The sequence below is a fragment of the Megalopta genalis genome, unplaced genomic scaffold, assembly GCF_051020955.1.
Source record: "Megalopta genalis isolate 19385.01 unplaced genomic scaffold, iyMegGena1_principal scaffold0082, whole genome shotgun sequence".
Lineage (NCBI taxonomy): Eukaryota > Metazoa > Arthropoda > Insecta > Hymenoptera > Halictidae > Megalopta > Megalopta genalis.
Genome location: NW_027476151.1, coordinates 152,885 through 173,238, shown reverse-complemented (window position 1 = coordinate 173,238; position 20,354 = coordinate 152,885). Strand labels below are relative to the sequence as shown.

The 20,354-nt window shown below is 37.9% G+C and overlaps 1 protein-coding gene across 1 annotated transcript; it reads right to left on the bottom strand.

Moving 5' to 3' along the window:
• Nucleotides 1-73: 73 nt before the first annotated feature.
• LOC143261995 (uncharacterized) lies at nucleotides 74-19,430 on the bottom strand. Its single transcript, XM_076528017.1, has 3 exons — nucleotides 19,335-19,430; nucleotides 17,535-18,227; nucleotides 74-209 (listed from the first exon to the last, which is right to left on the bottom strand). The coding sequence occupies exons 1-3, from the start codon at nucleotides 19,340-19,342 to the stop codon at nucleotides 74-76; spliced, it is 837 nt and encodes a 278-aa protein (XP_076384132.1). The 5' UTR covers nucleotides 19,343-19,430.
• Between the last annotated feature and the right edge of the window lie 924 nt (nucleotides 19,431-20,354).

Below are 20,354 nucleotides of genomic sequence, written 5' to 3'. Positions count from 1 at the left end.
TCTATTTTTATGCGGGTACGTTTATGTGGTAGCCAGTAATTTTCATGACGTTGTAATGACCAGAACTATAATTCTAGGCAATCATAGGTCTGTTGAAGCTGGTGATACTTCTGATTCTAACCGCATTCCTGTTCTCTCTCGCTGCCGTAACACGGTTGATGGAGCTGACTGTCATCGTAATGTATCCGGTGCCCATTTTCGTTCTCAGACTATTTTCGAGAGTAGTCGTGAGTACATGTATAAAGGCAAATCTTACTTTCTGAAACATTCGCTCTTCCCATAAATCATCTTAATATTATGCTAATTTCTTAACATAACATTGGCTATTAACTTTTTAGTTTATCTAACAAGTAACTTACGTGGTCAGCATTAGTAAAATTAAGAAATTATTAATCACTGTCTCGAAACCATTTTTATGCAAAATAATCGAATATTCTTGGTAGTTGATTGTGATAATTTTTCAGCATTTTGCTAGTGGTTTTTCGGTTGATTTAGTAACTTCTGCGGTCGTCGTTAAAAAATTTAATATAAATTATATTATTCATAATCACTAAACCATTTTTATGCAAACTTCTGGTCAAAATATTTTAAAAGTTGATGGACAATTTTGTCGTGCCTCGCTAGTGACTTTTCAGTTTACCTAGTAACTTCTGTGATCGACGTTAATAAAGTAAATAATAAAATGAATTGCACACTACGAACGTGGTCCAAAAGTATCAATAACGTCGGGGTAATTATACATACTCGATCAGCAACAAGCGGTCCGAAAGCGTTCGTTGCTCGCTTTTTATTTAAACATTCGCGCTGGTGTCGACCCCGTGTATTTTCTCGCGGCATAAGCGCCCAGGAAAATGGAAAACTGTCATCGTGACTGAGGGAAGTCTGGTGAAATATTAGGTTATTACGCGATTTGGTAATCCCATATCGTCCCAGAATCCGTCGCGCGAGTAATTCGGTGAAATTAGATCAGCCATTATGCCGATCCGCAAAATTCCATCTTAAGAGAGATATTTCGGGCATTCGAAGGGATCATTAAACTCTCTAATTGTAAGTCGGCTTCATCAAAAACATCACTGACTTCTAATTTTTCTGAAATTTTAATTTCTATAATATTTTCAGACGCGTTTATAAATTCATTTCAAAAGGACATTCTATTTAAGCGTTTCAAATAAAATGTTTCACTAAAATGTTTAACTAAAATGATCATCTAAAATAATCACACACACACACACACACACACACACACACACACACACACACACACACACACACACAACTAAAATGTTTACAATTAAATGTTTGAAATGAATCATTCGTCTAAAATGTTTGAAATGTCTTTCTACCCCTAATTCACCCTTTCGGCAATCAACATTTGAAGCTTCAACCCTCAATCCCCCGATTTATATTAAAAGGGAAGTACAACATGAACTTACATAATAAAGATATGTAAGTATCTGCGAGCTTCCGAAAATTATGTGAATTTTCCACCCCAAAATTCGTCCCTACTGTAAATTAGATGTACAACACCGCCCCGCAACCAGCTGATTTACATTAAAAAGAGGAGAACCCAGCCGAAATTTACATGACATAAATAATATTAGTATCAACAAACTTTCCAAAATAATACAAACTGCCAACTTTGCACCCCAAACTCACCCCTTTGGGTAACTTGTGTACAAGAGGGGAACCTCGAACCCTTGCTTACAGAATACGTGTAGACAAGAAAATATTATCAGAGCGCAGGGAGTGTCTTAGAATAATCTTAACTGTCAATTTTGCACCTCAAAATCACCCTTTCAATAGTTGATATCTTTATCATCAAGCCTCGGCGCCCTGATTCAGAAAATAAAGGAAAGCTAACTTAAATTTATTTAACGTATTTAATAGAAATGTATTAGCAAACCTGGTCTAAGTCGATTTTATAAAAATACGTCGGCATGCAGAAATATTCCGGAATGATTGTAAATGTTCACTTTGCCCACGATCAATCGGTCATTAACCCTCGACCATTCCATTCACATCGAAAAGGGAAGCCGGACCTTTATTGACTGAAATCAGCATTCGTGAATATTTCACAGTAATTTAAAATACTCACCTTACACCCCAAATTTACTTCAGCAGTAACTAATACACGTCAGTCATTAACCCTGGACCTTTAAATTTATAAGGAAATGGAGTTCTAGCTTAAATCTATTGACAAAAATAAATCAATACTCATCAATATTTCGAAATTATTTTAAATATTAACTATGCACTCCGAATTCACCCCTTCAGTAATTATCACCTTGGTCAACAACCCTTAATTTACATTAGAAAGAAAATCTAGCCAAAATCTATTTATTGAATACATAGGAGCATGTAGACATAAGCAGAAGTGTAACTTAATATTTAAATTAAAATTAAAAAAATTAAAATTTTGAGATTTAAATAATTGAAACTTTGTAATACAAATTCAATTCTTTAGTAATTGATATATTGGAACTCAAGTTCCAACCCTTTAATTTACATTATCCTAAATTTATTCACTAAGTATACATATGTATATCAGCGCAAATAGTATTCTAAATCTTTTCGTCCCTCTCTAAAACCCAAATGAAAAATAACATTTTATTTGCATAATAAATATTTTTTTATCATTTGCAATAATAAATAAATAATTTGTTGAATTATTTGAATGATTTTTTAATGAAATAAAAATTTTTATTATTACTAGCAATATAAAATATCAATTCAATTTGCAATCTTTTTTTTTCACTACACCCCGAACCCTCCATTTCATACGCCATCCACCAAGCTCCATAAAAACCCGTCCACCTAACCTAAACCTTCGACCCTAAAATCCGCAAGAAAAAAAATCGTGACCACTTCCGTCTGCGAGAAATCTTTGCTATCGATGGGCGAACGACTTTTCCAACGGAATTTTTCGGGGACCGAGCGATCTCAGCGACTCTGCGAGATATCTGAAAGCGGCTTACGCAAAAGATCGGCATCGTTCGTTGCCCGGAGCACGAAGGCCAGGAAAATATTTTTCTGGCGTCGATTTTCACGGTCGGGGCACGATCCTCCAATTCATTTCACTGGGTTAGGTCGCGGAGGCTTGAGACTGCATTCTTCCAGTTCACCCACCTCCCCATTTTTTCGTCGACGAAATAAGGGACCCGATAGGAGCCGCGCCAGAAATGGCGGTTAGAGTGTGCGATGGGATCGGCGAGAGTGTGGAGGGGAGAATTTTTGTATTCCGACGTTTGCACGTTCCTTCGACAGATGACACCCGACGCCACACGTCGCACTTTTCGCTCAAAGAGTTGGCCACAATCCACAACTTCGTGCGACTTTTATGAAAATCGGTGTTTTCATGTTTTCGAGGTTTCCTGAATTTGAATGCGCTGTCGATACGAAATGCGACACCAGACGCTATCGACGTACACAAGCATTGTTTCGAACTTATTTTTCGTAGATGTTAATTTTAGTTGAACATTTTATTTTGAACACTTCATTTTAAACATATTGGTTGTGAATACTTTATTTTACCCATTTTAGTTGAACATTTTATTTTAAGCATGTTTATCGAACAGTTTGTTTGAACATTTTATTCTAAACATTTTAGTTGTACATTTTACTTTATATATTTTCATTGACCAAGTACTTATTTTTTGTGGATGTCAATATTTTTCTATTTTAGCTACAATATTTGCCTACGATTTTTGACTACAATTATATGATTGGAATATAAAATTTCATACGACGATCTTCGTGTTAAGTAATTTTTGTATTTAATTGTGATAAAAATGTTTACTTAACCAATTTTTTTTAAATAATATTATAGGTCACGTAGTACAAATATATTGTCTAAAGTAGTAATAAAGAATATTATCAGTTATGAACAATATGATTATAGACAATGTAATAAGAAAAACATAATCAATTATAAATATTGTTTAAATTATTGTTACATATGTATTGTTAACTACGGATATGTCTTTTTCTATCGCTCCATTGTGTGGTTTTCGTATGTACAACAGATCCGACGTCCATTTTTTCGTTTTTTTTTCGTAATCCGCTTGATATTTGTATCTGAAAAAAAGATACTACTCCTGAGGACTACTCCTGTTTCCAGCACACTTTTATACAACACTCTGTATATTGTTACCGATATTCTTGTAGAGCATCGAAAGACAAATGCAACGAGTATAATGAATATATACAGTGACTCGCATTAATATTCGGACACGATATTGATACAAGAACAATTGCTCCTTTTTATTGTTTATGATAGTATTATTGAATCAATTGTTTTCTCATACAAAGTAAGTAGAAACATAAATTTTGTTTATTTATTGCACATGTTCTTTTGTATAATAAGCGATGAACAAGATTGTGAGGAAATTTAACGTCACAAAAATATTCGGACAGTGAATGAATTACATTAATTTTATATAAAATGAAAATCTTTTTAATCACGTTATCATAATATTAATATTTTGTCGGTTGACCCTTTTGTTTTATTACTTCATGTAATCGCTTGGGCATGTTACAGATGACTTTATTTAAATAATCCGACGAAATTCGTTTCCATTCGTCTAACAAACGTTGTTTTATCTTTGTTGTTGTCTTTGTAAGTATTGTACGAATTTTGTGGTCCAGTTGATCCCATAAATTTTTAATTGGATTTAAATCAGGCGATTGAGGAGAAGGATGCAGTACTTTTGGACAATTGTTTAACAAATATTCCTGTACAATTCTGACCTTGTGTTTAGGATCACTGTCCTAATAAAACTTAAAACTGTACGTACACCCATATTTATAACACTTGTAATTAAATTTTCTTTAAAAAATGTCCAAATATTTCATTTTATCCATAATACCATCGATAAAAACTAGTTCACCTATACCTACGGACTGTCCGATTATTTTTGTGACGTTAAATTTCGTCACTATCTTGTTTATCGCTTATTATACAAAAGGACATGTGCAATAAATAAACAAAATTTATGTTTCTACTTACTTTAAGGAGTGCTTTATTATATGAGAAAACAATTGATTCAATAATATTGTTGCGAATTACTGCATTTCTTTCGCGTCGCGGCATTTTATTTACAATAAAGTACATAAACTATAATACAACTCAATTCAATTATGTTTGAGATCTTTGGACCGCTCGACGGTCCGATCCCGACTCTTCGATTGTCCGTTGATAACACACCTCCGTGGCAACCCCTCTCTTCTATTATTCTTTAAGGAGGTGTTCACAACAGGGCTGTTTCACATTACAGCCACTTGATTTGGACAAGTCGCCGTAACAATATTATCATAAACATTAAAAAAGAGATATAATTCTTGTAACAATATCGTGTCCGAAACATTAAGTAATCAACTTTCAAACGCAAACATATCGAGGTTAAACAATCGAAAGTATTCAATCATTATACTTGTTGGATTCGTTTCTTCGCCCTTCATCAAAACACGTACGATTCTATTTAAAATTAAACGAAAATAATTTATCAAAAATATTTAAGTTCCTCTGCTTTCAGACGCTACTATCTCAGGATTAAATGACCACAATACTACTCGTCTTATCATGCTCTTGTTACGAGCCGAGGGCCAGGCAGTTTGGGTGGCCGGAGGTTGCATGTAATTGGAATTTTTGGATGAGGTGCGTAGACCAGCCGATGTTTATTTCGACACGGGTAGCTACCTTTAAAATTAGGATAAGGTGTTTGGAGAAATTGATATTAGGGTTAGAAAAGAAATAAAGATATACCTCGAGCGGTTAAGATATATCTTGGTGGGTTATACCAACTACTGGTTTGAAACAGGAGGTGGAAATGATTAAACTTGAAACCAAAGAAAACTGGTAAAAACTAAATTATTACGCGTTGGGTTTTACAACTGTAAGTAAGTTTTCGCGGAAGAAGAATTGAAACTCGATGTTACTAATGTTTCCGCGTCGACGAATGACTCGAAACTAGCCCAATTCCCGGTCGCGTTTGGGCCCTTTATATAGTCAGTTTTTCTGTGGAAAAATGGTAGTGGGGATGATCCTATGTGGTCCGACTCCAGAAATGTTCGTCGTCGTACTCTCTCGGAGGTACTCGACTCGCGATATACAAATGAATCCCCGGCTGGCTGGCGCCAGCCTGGCGTATGCCTTCAGGAGGGAATATAAAAAATTCGTGGGAAGATTCTCCGTACGTTACACTCTAAAAGGCTCTTGAAAGCAAGCTACGAAATTCTTTTATTTCCGAATACCATAATCTGCGAAGCTTCAGAAAATCGGGTCTGCTTTATTCTACGTCCACCGAGATGGATATCCGGCGATCGTAATCCGCCGTTCGCAGAAGTCAGGAGACCAGAAACATAAAAACAACCGTGTCGCTGAAATTTCGCAACTCCATGTATCGGATTAACCGTCGGAAGACGGTTTCGATGGTCGCGGGCAACGTCTTACGACCGTTAGTCTATACGTACTCCGAATATCGTTTTCCGGCAAATTTTTTTTTGGGGGGGGGGGATAGTACTGCTATGCTCCATAAGGTACGGAAGAAAGCGGTGGAGGGGGACGGAACTAAAGGAAACCAGAAATCCTGCTGGATGATTGGCTTCTATCTTCAGTACGATCGGGTCGCGCCGTTTATTTACAACACAGAGGCAACCTTTAGCGAACACCAACGACGACCCCCCACCCCACCCCGATCCAGCACCTAAAGGTGTCGGTGATGCAGCCACGTAGTGTTTGCACTCGTGGTTGGAGTGGCGAAAGCGACGATTCGTTACCGGGAAACACGCGAGTGTCGATCGAGTTTTCCTTCTTCGGTTTCGGCGGCGCTGTTGGTGCGGCGAGTTTATTGGAAATTTGTGGCGACGGCGGGGAATATCAATTTTGGTGGGACGTGACTGGGAACAGGTTTTTGGCAGCGTTAAAAGGAACGCATTGAAATTGCGTATCGCTTCTAACGGTTAAGATTCGAATTAAAAAATGCGATCAATTACGAAGAATATTATTTTTGGTTTATGGACCGTCGAGGTCATTTCAACCCGTGGCGTTTGGATCATTGCTTAACACGTTCGCCCGCAGCATAAAGAACGTCATATTAATGTTCTGAATATAATTATTTAAAATTATAGCACATAGCATGATATTTAGAGAATTGATGCCTTCACTTTGGCGGCATTTTCATCATGTCGCGTAAGATGATACAATGTATTTAATGCAATAAATACAATAAATATAACTATGCTGATAGCGAACGTAACATAATTTAATTACTCAGCTTTTGGCAATTATGTAAAATACTAGAAATAGTATTTAATGTATTACATTATATTATATATAATGTACAGTTTTTAGTATGATATACAGTATAAATGTATTTAATTATACTATATAATACACGATATAATAATTTAGTATAATATACAGTATAATATATATATATATATTTATATACCATATATATATTATACTTTTTTTTTTTTTTTTTTTTTTTTTATCGTGGGGGAAATCTGCAGGTCAGACACCCCCGCTCCGCCCGAAGGGCGGAGGGGCGGTAGTGCGGGGTTCGACCCGCTAAAACCCCCACGGCGGCCTAGGGCGCTGGCGATTAACGGGGGAGCCACGGGAACTCTTCAAGAACACGACCGCAGCTCCCCCTCGCCTGGCCGGCCACCAGGATGGAGCGGTGGCCGGCCGCGTCCCGGGGGGAGATTAATCCTCCCCCCCATGAATCATCTTGATTCGGCGGTGCGGGGGACCGCACCCCACACCGCCTCTTCACGACGGCCGCACCAGCGGCCGTCGGGGGCGACGGTTTTGTCGCCCCCACTTTAAAATAGGGCATCCTCGGTTGGCGGGCGGCGGGCAATTAAACCGGCATGGTCCGGTACACCCGCCGCCCGCCTAGTATCAGCTACTCGGGGGGGGGGCTCTAGGCGTGGGCGCACACGCCGCACCCCCCGCTCACGGCGACCCCGCTCGGCAGCCTCCTTCTGCAACATTACCTGTTCGCAGAAGGCTATGGCTGCCGCCCATTTTGTCGGGCTCTCCAGCATGGCCCCAACTAAGCTGGAGAGAGCGAGGTCGCCACCAACTTCCCTAGTTAGGACTCGGCGCAGCACTGAAAAGGCGGGGCACACCTCCAGTGTATGCTGCGCCGAGTCCTCCTCCGCGCCACAGTGGTGGCACACCGTCGTCGCTTCCCGACCGATGCGACACAGGTAGACACCGAAGCAGCCATGCCCGGTGAATACCTGCGTCGCACGGTAGGAGAGCCTGCCAAACCGCCTCTCCCGCCACGTGGTGAAGTGCGGCAGGAGAGCCCCGGGGACGCGCTCGGCGGCATGGGAACAAAGCTCCGCATGCCACCTGGCGAGCGCTAGTCCCCGGGCCTGGAGCTCGAAGCCCTCGACCGCCTCTTGCTCCGGCGGGTCCCCCCGAGCCCGGCCAGCGATGCATATGCGCCTATAGACATAGGCGCGCATCGCCGCCTGCAGCTCGAAGGGAATTTCTCCCGCCAGAGCAAGCGCCGCCACGGTAGACGTGGTGCGGTACCCCCGTATGAGGCGAAGGGCCATTTGCCTCTGAAGCCGGCGCAACAACAATGTGCTGCGCCGGCTTGCCCTCACGGACGGCGCCCAAATCGGGGCGCCGTATAATACCATTGACCGCACCACGCCTAGGTATAGGCGGCGCACCATATCGCCCGGTCCCCCGATATTGGGCAACAGGCGGCCTAACGCGGCCGCCGCCCTCTCAACTCGGGGGACGAGGCGGCCGAAATGTGCTCCGAACCTCCAGTGGCTGTCGAGGATCAGTCCGAGATACTTGATCTCGGACTTCACCTCGACGCAGGCTCCTCCAACCCAGATCCACGATCTGGCCCGTGGCCGAGACCAAGGCCGTCCAAACCAGACGGCCTCGGCCTTCTCCGGGGCCACCTTCAGCCCCAGACCGTGGATCCTCGCGACGACGGCTGCCACCGCAACTTCCGCTCGTCGGATGGTCCTCTCGAAGGTGTCCCCGACGGCGACCACCAATGTGTCATCTGCATAGCAGATGAGGGTGGCACCGTCGGGTAGGGAGGCCTTCAGGACTGCGTTATATCCCAGGTCCCACAGGAGTGGTCCTAACACGGACCCCTGTGGGACCCCACAGTCCACTTCCCTCCGTATTGTCCCGTACCGGCCCGGGTATTCCACCCACCTGCCCCGCAGGTAGGCCCCGATTACCCGCCTCAGATAGGGAGGCACCTGGTGTTCAACCAGGGCCTCCCTAATGGCGGACCAGGGCAGGGTGTTAAACGCATTGACGATGTCTATCGACACCGCCAAGCACACCCCGCCCCGTGCCACGGCATTGTCCGAGAGGGACTTTAGACGGTCGATTGCATCGACCGTCGATCGCCCCTCCCGGAAGCCGAACTGGCAGTCCGCCAGATCGGGGCCAACGCGGGACAGGTGCCTGGCGAGGCGGGCAGCAATGATCTTTTCAAAGATCTTGCCCACCTCGTCCAGGAGGCAAATGGGCCGGTACGCGGAGGGAGAATCCGCAGGCCTCCCATCCTTCCTTAAGAGGACCATCCGACTTCTCCTCCAGAGGTCCGGGAACACCCCGGACCTCAGGAGCCCGGAGTAGAGGCCTCTAAGCCTCTCGCCCAGGACGCCCATGGCAAGCAGCCAGACCCGGCCGGGGATACCGTCCGGCCCCGGGGCAGTATTCTTGCCCCGGAGCCATTTGACTACCCCGGCCATTTCCTCCGGCGCGACCTCCAGATCCGGGGACCACTCGTGTCCCTCTAGCTGAGGGACGGGCCGGGACGCCTCCCCGCTGACGGGGAATAGCGCGTCCACGACCCGTCCGAGCATCCCCGGATCCAGGCTCTCCGTCAGAGGGGGCGCCCAGGGACGTAATCGTCCCATCGCCATTTTATATGGGCGCCCCCATGGATCTCGGTTGATAGTGCCGAGGAGGTCGCGCCAGGCCTGGCTCTTTGCTTGCCTGATGGCCAGCTGCAGGGCGACCACCTTCTCCCTGTATCGCCCATACAGCTGGATAGCCAGCTCCACGTCGGAACGCCGTCGTCGACGGGCGCGGGCGTACTGGCGTCGCGCGCGAACGCACTCTGTGCGCAAATCCGCTATCGCGCGCGACCACCAGTACACCGCCTTCCTCGGGAAAACCCTGGCCCGGGGCATGGCGACGTCGCAAATGGACGTCATTGCGCCCCGGAACCATTGGGCCTCCCTTGTCCCGTCGACTGGCCCGGCCGGTGTTGCTGGCCAGGCCACGACGTGGGCTGCCGCCATCAGGGCGTCCCGGTCGAGGCGCTTTAGCGCCCACCGCGGCTGAGGCGATCCCTCATCAGCGGGGCGACGTCGGGGCGTCGATGGGGCGGCGGAGAGGCCGAGAACAATGTACCTGTGGTCAGACAGCGTCTCGACCTCCTCCGCCACCCTCCACCCCGTAATACGGCGCGCGGCGTGGGGCGTTGCCCATGAAAGGTCAACGATGGACCCCCCATTATGCCGCACGCACGTATGGACCGAGCCCGTGTTTAAAAGACGGAGCTCGAGTCCCGCCGCCCAGTCAAGCACCTCCCGGCCCCTCGGGTTCGTCCTGGGGGAACCCCAAGCCGGCGACTTGGCGTTGAAGTCCCATATATATATTATACTGTATATTATACTAAATTATTATATTGTATATTATATAGTATAATTATATAGTATAATTATATATATATATATATATATATATATATATATATACATAATTATAATTATATATTATAAAATATAAAAAATGTTAATTTAATAATATTTTATTAATTATATATATATATTTATATATATAATATATATAATTAATAATATTATCAAATTTACATTTTTTATATTTTTTTATTGCTGCAGCATTTAATACATTATTACCGTATTAAATTATGCATTAACCTAATAAGAATGGTTTAGTACGATTACATTGTGTATAATGTTATTGATCCTGGAATTCCTAATAAATTAAACATTATTTAAAATCATGGAAATTTGAGTTCCTCGTTGTATTATTCAAATATTTTAATGATGCAACAATCTAGTTATCGTTATTTATGCGATAGTAATTATTGATATCTAAATTCCTCATAAATGTGATATCAATAAATAATCATTGTACGTCATATAACAAACATTGTTAAAAAGAACAATATGAGACAATTTTAAACAATATCATATGAAAATATAACATTGAGCATCATATATCCCATAAATTTAATATAAAATTCGTATCGATGTTATTATAATTCCGTTCAATATTATTGGAGCTTTAATACCTGAACAAAAAATATTATTTAATATCATGAGAGTTGAAGTTCTCTACAAAAAATATTATTAAATTATTATTATATATGTTATTATATATATTAAAATATTATATTCTCGAACTTAAAATTCATATTATCCTAACATTAATTAGTGTCGTTAAAATTCAAATTGCTGTTAAATTGACATAAACTAATATGATGAGAGGTATTATTGTTTCCTGTTGTCGAAATATAAATTTCTTATAAGCTAATATTGATTTCGTGAGAGACTGGATGTGGTTTGTGGTGAGTGGACGGTGACAAGGTGACTATGTACATATAATATTATACGATATTGGCTGTAATGTAATTAGAACTCGCCATTTGTGATTGTGATTGGAGTATGATGAATATTGTAATGCGACTGTAATTACATGCTATTAGGAGAAGATGATTGATTAAAACCATCAACCCAATTATATGTATATTAAATATAGAAAATAGTATAATACACACACAATAATTTTTTTTTTGTTAAGTTACACAATTTTGCTTCGTGTAATGTTTAAAAGTGTAAAATGATGATAACGAAAATTTTATCATTTATAATATTGTTTGTTATATTCCCCGCCTATTTTATATCTTCTACACTTTCTAAAATTTTTGGTATTTCTATATTTGATCATTGGTAATTAGTTATTAATTTTATTTGTCATTTATATTAGTACTACCACGATTTACAGCGGGTATTTTTTATAGTTTTCCCCCAGTTTACATATCTTACAATTTTTAAATTTCTAGTACTTGTATATTTGACTATTGCATTTTCTGTAGACTCTATATTTTTCGTAATCACAACTTACACCGGTCTTTTTTTTATAGTTTTCCCCTATTTTGCATCTTTCATAATTTTTAAATTTTTAGTTCTTGTGTATTTGACTATTCCATTTACGTAGTTTCTATATTTTAGTGTTTCTATATTCGCCAGTTGCATTTTAGTGGTTTCTATGGCTTTAGTATTTCTATATTTGATTATTACATTCGTGCAGTTTTTATATTTTTAATATTTCTTTATTTATTACGTATACTCTATTTATATTGTTTATACATATAGCCAAATATAAAAATACTAAAATGTAGAAGCTACATGAATTCAAAAATTCAGTAAATTTTATATTTGTTGTATATTAATAATCTATATTATAATATAATAATATAATAAATATAATATATATAGTAATATATAATAAATAGTATCCATATTTGAATATATCTACATTTGATTACTGAATTTATATAGTTTCTACATTTTACTATCTTTATATTTGATTATTGTATTTCGTCAAGTTTCTAATATTTCTATCATTTTCTTCTTAATTGTATTTTGCATGTATCGGAATTCTGCCATGTATTACAACGATTCTTACAATCATTGAGCTTCTGCTGTGATTTTTTAATGTATAGTATTTCTACAGTCGACGACATTTATCATTTGATGGATCGTGCGAAATCATTCGGCTCGAATTCACATTTAACTAAACTCGAATAGCGGAATTATGTTTGATGCGAGATTTTCGCGGAAAATTTTGCGAAACTCTCAACGGTATTGATCGACGAGAAAGAGAATGATCGACTTTCGAGTTCACGTCGTATTTGTTGCATAGGGGATTATGGATTTGATGGATTGATAATGAGCCAGCTATCAGCGCAAGGATTATTTCGTACTGGTTTCGTGAATGTTTGATAAGCTTCGATTAGGCCACTGATTTTACATGTCTATATAAAATATACATTTGTTGTTGTAATAATCTCTGTGCAATTCGTCAGGAGAAATTCATTATCGAACGTATTCTCCTTTTAATAATTGGGAACCATTTTAATGAAATTTGTTCATAATAATAATTATTATTATTATTATTTCCTCTGCAGTTCGATGAAAATTAACGAGAGAAAATCACCTTCTATAAACAAATACAACCGCGTATTATTCTTACGATTATTTCAACATTCATTTAAATTGAATTTATGTGTAATGATAATTAAATATTACATTGGTTGAAGTTACGTGAAAATCAAGAACAGAAAACATTTTCCATAAATAAATATATTTATTTTAATTATAATATTTATTTTAGTTACGAACTTATATGAAATAATTATTAAAACCTATTTTCAAAGAAGTTTCATGAAGATCGTGGAGAATAAAATCATTAGTAATAAATGGATATGTACACGTACATTTTTGTTAAAGATTGTCTCAATGTTTATTTAATTTTCAAATCATTCATAATTGATAATTATTTCATTGGTAATTAAGTAGAAATCTTCAGAATTATAGTTTTCTTGTACATATATACATAAATATAAAGTTAAAAAAATTGTGTCTAAAAATATAGCAGTAATTTTCTTTCGAAAAGAAAACTTTCGAAATTATAATTAATATTGCTTGGTCATCTCTCGGCTCGCTAATGTGCTTCAATAATCAAACACAGCTATAATTCCCAAGAGTTCCATGCCATAATTATCACGTTCGAAAATTCAATTATTGTATAATATGAGAATCAATTCTATTTAGTATTTCACGAAACCGAAATATGGATGTATATAAATTCCATAATTGATATACAAGGAAATTCATTTATTTAATAACGAGAAAGCTACGTATTTAGTGTATCACGAATGAAAACAATAATTGAAACAATTTTTAATTAGTTATATAATATTTTCGGGATTATTTTTATTAAAATTGTATAATTGATATAACTGCGGAATCGAATGATGCGAGAGAAGTGAAAATCAATGTATTCAATGATCGGCTGATGATTGAGAAGTGAGAGGCGATTGAGATTGTTATTTACATATGTCGAGAATATAGTGCGTGAAATTAGCGTAAATATTCGAGTGTATATTTTAATTTTTTGTACAATCAATTGACAATATAAATTGATGAAATTTGATTATCAACAGTATACAACAACTCTGAAAATTCTTCGACATTTTGCTTTTATTGAAATTCCTTAATAACATATCATTTAATATCATCGAAATTCAAATTGCTGTAAATTTTCGCATTAGCATTGCTGAAATTAAAATTCGTATTAATCTAACATTAACTGGTGTCGTTCAAATTGTAATTGCTATAAAATTAACATAAGCTATGTGGTCTGGCTAGAACTTACTATTGTTATAATTTATATTATTTACCATTATAAATTGATAAAATATGATTATCAACAATGTTGAACAATATAAAATTCTTATGATATTTCAATTTTTATTTTAAATTTCGTTCGAAGAATCGCTGTTCTTGTCAACAACCAAACTTCGTCTGAGGAATAATTACCCTTCCACAAAATTCAACTATTCCGATCCCTTCATTATAAAGTTTTTAATATTCGTATAGCCTCGGGCTATTTATAAATTCCTCGGAGAAAAAATTTTACAGATTCTCCGACGTAATTAACCCCTTGAAATACGATTTCTTTCATTGTCATGTTGATTAGCATACTCTGTCGTTAATAAATTCTACACGAGACAGAAAATTTATATTTGTTACATTATATGACTGCATTGTTTTAAATGACAACATATTCAATTTTTATTGTAACATATTTTTGAACATTTAGTACGTATCGAATATATATCATTCGAGCAAGGAGGGGATAGTTTTACCCTTAAAAATATAAACGAAGGAAAGAAATTCAATTTTTTAATATCTTAAAATTTTTATCTTAAATTTTTTTAATATCTGGTGCAATTTTAAAAATATGGAAGTTCTATCTCAAAGAAAATAAAAAGGGGTGCAAAATCTAATTTTCGCTGGAAGTAATTTCTTAATATCCAATAAAATTGTAGAAATAATTATGCAGAGAGGGAAACATCTACAAGATACCACATTCATTCAGGGGGTAGTTTCGTACTACGAAAAATAAAAAGGGATGAAACATTTAATTTTCACTGCAAATATTTTATTAATATACGGTAAAATTTTAGAAATAAACATGGAGATAGGTAATATCTAGACATCGTTATTAAGGCGGTAGTTTCACCCTGAAGAAAGTAAGGAAGGCATGAAAAATTTAATTTATGTTATAAACAGCTTTTTAATGTCATGAGAATTTTGATAACATATACAAAAATAGGGTAACATCTACATATCGCAATTAAAAAGGGGCTGTTCCGCTCTAAAAGAAAATAGGTAAAGGGGATAAAAAGTTCAAATTTTATTATACGCATTATTTTAATACCTGATAAATTTGCAAAATATACAAGAAAATGGGATAACATCAGGATGTCGTTGTTAAAGGGGCAGTTTCACCGTGCAGAAAATAAAAAGGGGATGAAAATTTTTTGTTCAGGAGCAATTAAAATTATGAAATAAAATTGTCCGACATTCATAATTTCGACATAAAAATCATCGAAAAATCGTAAATTATCCGTCGCGACGCGTGCTCACGAGCCAGAATCAGCGTAATCGTTTAACTCCTGCGAAATTTGCCCTAATCGCGATCATCTGAAGCTGTAGTGACTCCGTGTCATTGTTACAAGTGCGCCAACGATATTTCACCAAATTCTGATTCGCTGGATCAACCGAAACTTGCTGGACCAATTGAATTTCGGCGGCCGGGGATGGCCAGCCGCCTTCGTAAAGGTCACGCGAACATGATAATCACATTTCCGACTCAGCGCGAATATTTTTGGCTCTACGCACGGCCGGCACTACACCATAAATCGCACGAAACGAAAAATGGTTCGATGGAACTCGAGCGATAAGCGAAAATGAAACTTTGTTGGTCATTTTTCAAATTCGCGTGCTTCTGATAAGTTAGAAACGTTTCTCCGGCGTATGAAATCACCGTGATTCTGTGGAACGAAGTATTCCCTTTCCAACGAATCCAAGAACGTTGATCTGCGATACTTTGTTGCAAATTTATAGCAGTTTTGAAAAAAAGTATACAAGATTAATGTGATTTCTGAGGTCGTGGAATTCTAGGCGAACATTTTTCGAAATTCAGAATACCATAACTTCGTTAAAAAATATCGTAGGGTGGTGTTTTTCTACTCATTTTAGAAGTCCAATTTCCCAGTTTCGTAGCATCTTAATTCTCCTGTTTTATAAATTTTATTTCGTTAATACCCTGCACTGTAAATAAAAATGGTTCCGTCCTGTCGATTTCTCATATTCGCATAGATCTGAGTGGTTCAAAAAATTGTTTGGCAAACGCAATCACAATTATTTTAACGAACGAAGTCTCCCCTTTCGAATGAGCCCGAAAGTATTGATCTATGATTTTTGTTTGCCATCGTATAGCACCTTGGATTCTCTTCCGAATGAAATTCTGAAATTCAAAATACCGTAACTTTGTTAACAAAAAAAACTGTAGAATGGTGTTCTTAGATACATTTCAAAGGGTGAAATCTTCGCTTTCGCGCCGTTTGGATTATTTAGTATTAGTGCCCGATCGCGAGTGCCTGATCTCCGTTCCTTCATGAAGTGGCTGAAACGACGAGAAACCTGGCAGAAAAGTATAAATTTCATTGTTTTGTTTCTACACTTTTCATTGATAAGTGTTACATCGACGAGATTGCATAGCGAATATATTTTGGCCAATTGGTGTTATTTCAATCATTTCGATGATAATTTTAATGACAATAATTTCAAGGATAATAATTTCAAAGATAATAATTTCGAGAATTATATTTCCAAAGACAACAATTTCGGAGACAACACTTTCTAGAATAACAATTACAAAGATAGTAATTTCTAGGATAACAATTTCAAAAATAATAATTTCTAGAATAATTTCTGGGATAATTTCGAAGGTAATAATTTCGAAGATAGTAATTTCGAAGATAATGATTTCGAAGATATCAATGTCGAAGATAACAATTTTGAAGATAACAATTTCGAAAATGATAATTTCAGAATTAATAATTTCAAAGATGATAATTTCGAAGATAATAATTGACAATTTCGGTCGAAATTATAGAAATCCTGTTAAATACAAGCAAATACTAAATAAAATATAATTTTCTTGACATTGCGATATCTTCTGAACCGTCGATTAGTTCTTTATTTTCTTGGCTACAACAGTGAAGTCACGATGCTCCTTCCCTATTCTCTTGCGGAACGATACGTCACTATAACGAAAGCCCCTGTAATTAATCCTTTCCAAGACCTTTAAGCGGCACCTCCTCGCGATGATCTGCGCGTAATTGGAAGTCATGATTGCAGTCACTAACTTCGGTATGCTCAGAAAATTATGGATCACGCTATTAATTCCAGTGTCAGATATCGGTACTTTCACTTGCTGTCCATTATTCAGCGCATTGGCAACCTCCACGGACACGGACACTAAGCCCTCGCCAATTTTTCGCTGCTGCATCTCCGGCAGCGTAGCCAGGAACATCAACTCCATAATACAATCAATATTATAATATTTGAATAAATTTATCTTGCTGTGTATAGCAATCAGAAAATCTACGTAGCCCCTGGCCCGGTGATGTACGCAATTATCCTTGAATCTTTCAAGCCAACTCTTTTGGCAAGGTCGCCAGAGGACCGGGCGATGTCGACGAAACGGTGGGCGCCCACACGGACGTCGCGGGTTAGTTACAGGATCTCTCGGCATCGGATGATCTCTCAATATCTTAATTTTATTGAGAACAACACCAACAACTTCCCCAGTCTTGACGTCGACTGCAACAATGCTGACACCGTCTTTAGCAATTTCCACACAGAGCTCCTCGAGCGCTCTGACGCTACAAGGCGCCGATATCAGATTTACGGCTTTGCAGATGCTCTCGTTGGGGAAAAAGCTTTTCCTTATTACTTGTAATGCTCCCTCCAAAGTATCCTCCGTCAGAGACTCGAACTCGATTTCTCCACCTTCTATGGAGCCCCACTCAATGCAGGATTCAGTATTAGTTCTGGAACTGAACGAAAAGAAACAATTAATTAGTATGCACGTAATATTAAACGGTATATTAAACGACGGAAGCTTTAATCGAATCAAGTTTCCAGAAACGTTTGGAGATACAGTAATGTCTTCCTAACTGACGCTCGGATTACGCACAGAAATGGACAATCTGGGAAGAGGAGACACGATTACTCGAGCCTCGCGGCTCGTTTTTATAGTTATCGGTGAATCGACAACTTTGTAGACGACTCGTTTTTATAAGCGAATAGATTGGAAATATCTATACGCCAGGATTAAACACATTTTTCCGTTCCGAAAAACTTGCAATTTCTCGATCCATCCGTTTCGAATGGCACGATGTTTCAATGCGCATACTTCTAAATTCATAATTTCGAAATTATCTGGTTTCTGTAGTTTCTGATTTTTAAGATTCCAATTCCAATTCAAATCAAATTGACGGTTTTTAAATTCTCTGATTTATAAATTTACAATTTCGAAGTCAGCTGATTTCTATATGATCAAATTTTTAAGATTTCAATTTCTAAATTCTTTGATTTATAAATTCACGATTTTTCAGTTTTCTGAAATTTTAATTGTTATCAACTGGTTTCTAAATGTTCTAGTTCTTACCGTTTCAATTTCTGAATTGTTTGATTTCTGCATTTACGCTTTTTAAGATTTCCGACTCTTAAATTTACAAATTTTTAAATCATCTGCTTCCCAAATTTTCTAAATCTTATCATTTTAATTTCTAAATTCTTTGATTTACAAATTCACGATTTTTAAGTTCTCCAATTTCTATATATATAAATGTACATTTTTTAAATTATCTAGTATTTAAATTTTCTAATTTTCAAGATTTCAATTTACAAATTTGAATAATCGTATCTCCTCTTCCCGACTTGTCCATCTTCGTGCACTATCCGAGCGTCAATTAGGGAGAATTCTCCGTATCCGGCCAAAATAGAGGTTGACTCATATCTCGATGAAAAATATATTTTATTTATAAATATTTAAATTCGTAAAAATAAATTGTCTTTCTTATACCCGACACACGGAAAACATTAGTCAAAACAAGTGACTGAAGAATGTTCGCGGAAGAATATAGCAAAAATGTACGTACCATTCCATTTTAGTTCACTAAGAAATTCTCACTATACTTCACTGGGAAAATTAACTGAGAAAATTCGCCGAGGTCTTCGCACTGATCACTGCTGCACTGATCACAGAATGAGTGTTTCCGTTGACATCGGCAGGGTATTTATACTGTCCTTGCTAAAGGACAGAACGTCCTAATCAGCAAAGACGAACAATGACAAAAGGATACTACCCGAAAAAAAATGCGCCAGGTATGAAAACGTCTCCCGTGGAAAACCATTAGCCACCGCGGCCGGCTATCAGGTAAGCACATGTACCTGCGATGACCGGTCGTGTCATACGGATTTTACAAGGATCGGTTCGATCGGTTAAATTAAAAGAAAAAGAACAGCGGCGGATTAGGCCGAGCTAGTGGAAATGAGTCAATTGAAGGAACCATCGTAAACGGGCTCGCACCGAGCCTTGATGAAAATTATGATTTGCAAGGGAAAGCAGAACCTACGGGGACTAATTAGGGCCTGGTTATTTACAGTACCTTTGTTATTGGATATATTTACAGGGTGAAGTTATCGAAAACATGTTCCTACAAAAGTTGTTTAGCATGAAAGGGGGCATTCGATGGTATGAAGAATTTTCCTGCAGGTATAGTGATGCGGGAGATATCCAAGTGGAATTAATGTTTTCAAATGTCATCTTTGTATAGCGATGCCGAGAGATCTGTTACATACGAAAAATATAAGGATATGAAACAGTTATTACATTATGTAACGCCTGTGCATCATGACTATTTCAAAACACCGCCACATAAAGAGAGTAAATAAATAATAACAATATCTTATTTTAAGTTTAACAATATATAAATATATTTAACGTTCAAAATAAGAAACGAGACTCCTATTTTATTTATTGTAATTATTAATAAACAAAATTATATGGATTAATAGAAAATATATTTCGAATGATATTTAAAATTTCATAATTGAAATTAAATGATTATTACAATTGATTAATTATGAAAATGATGTAAGTCCATTTAAAGCCAGCA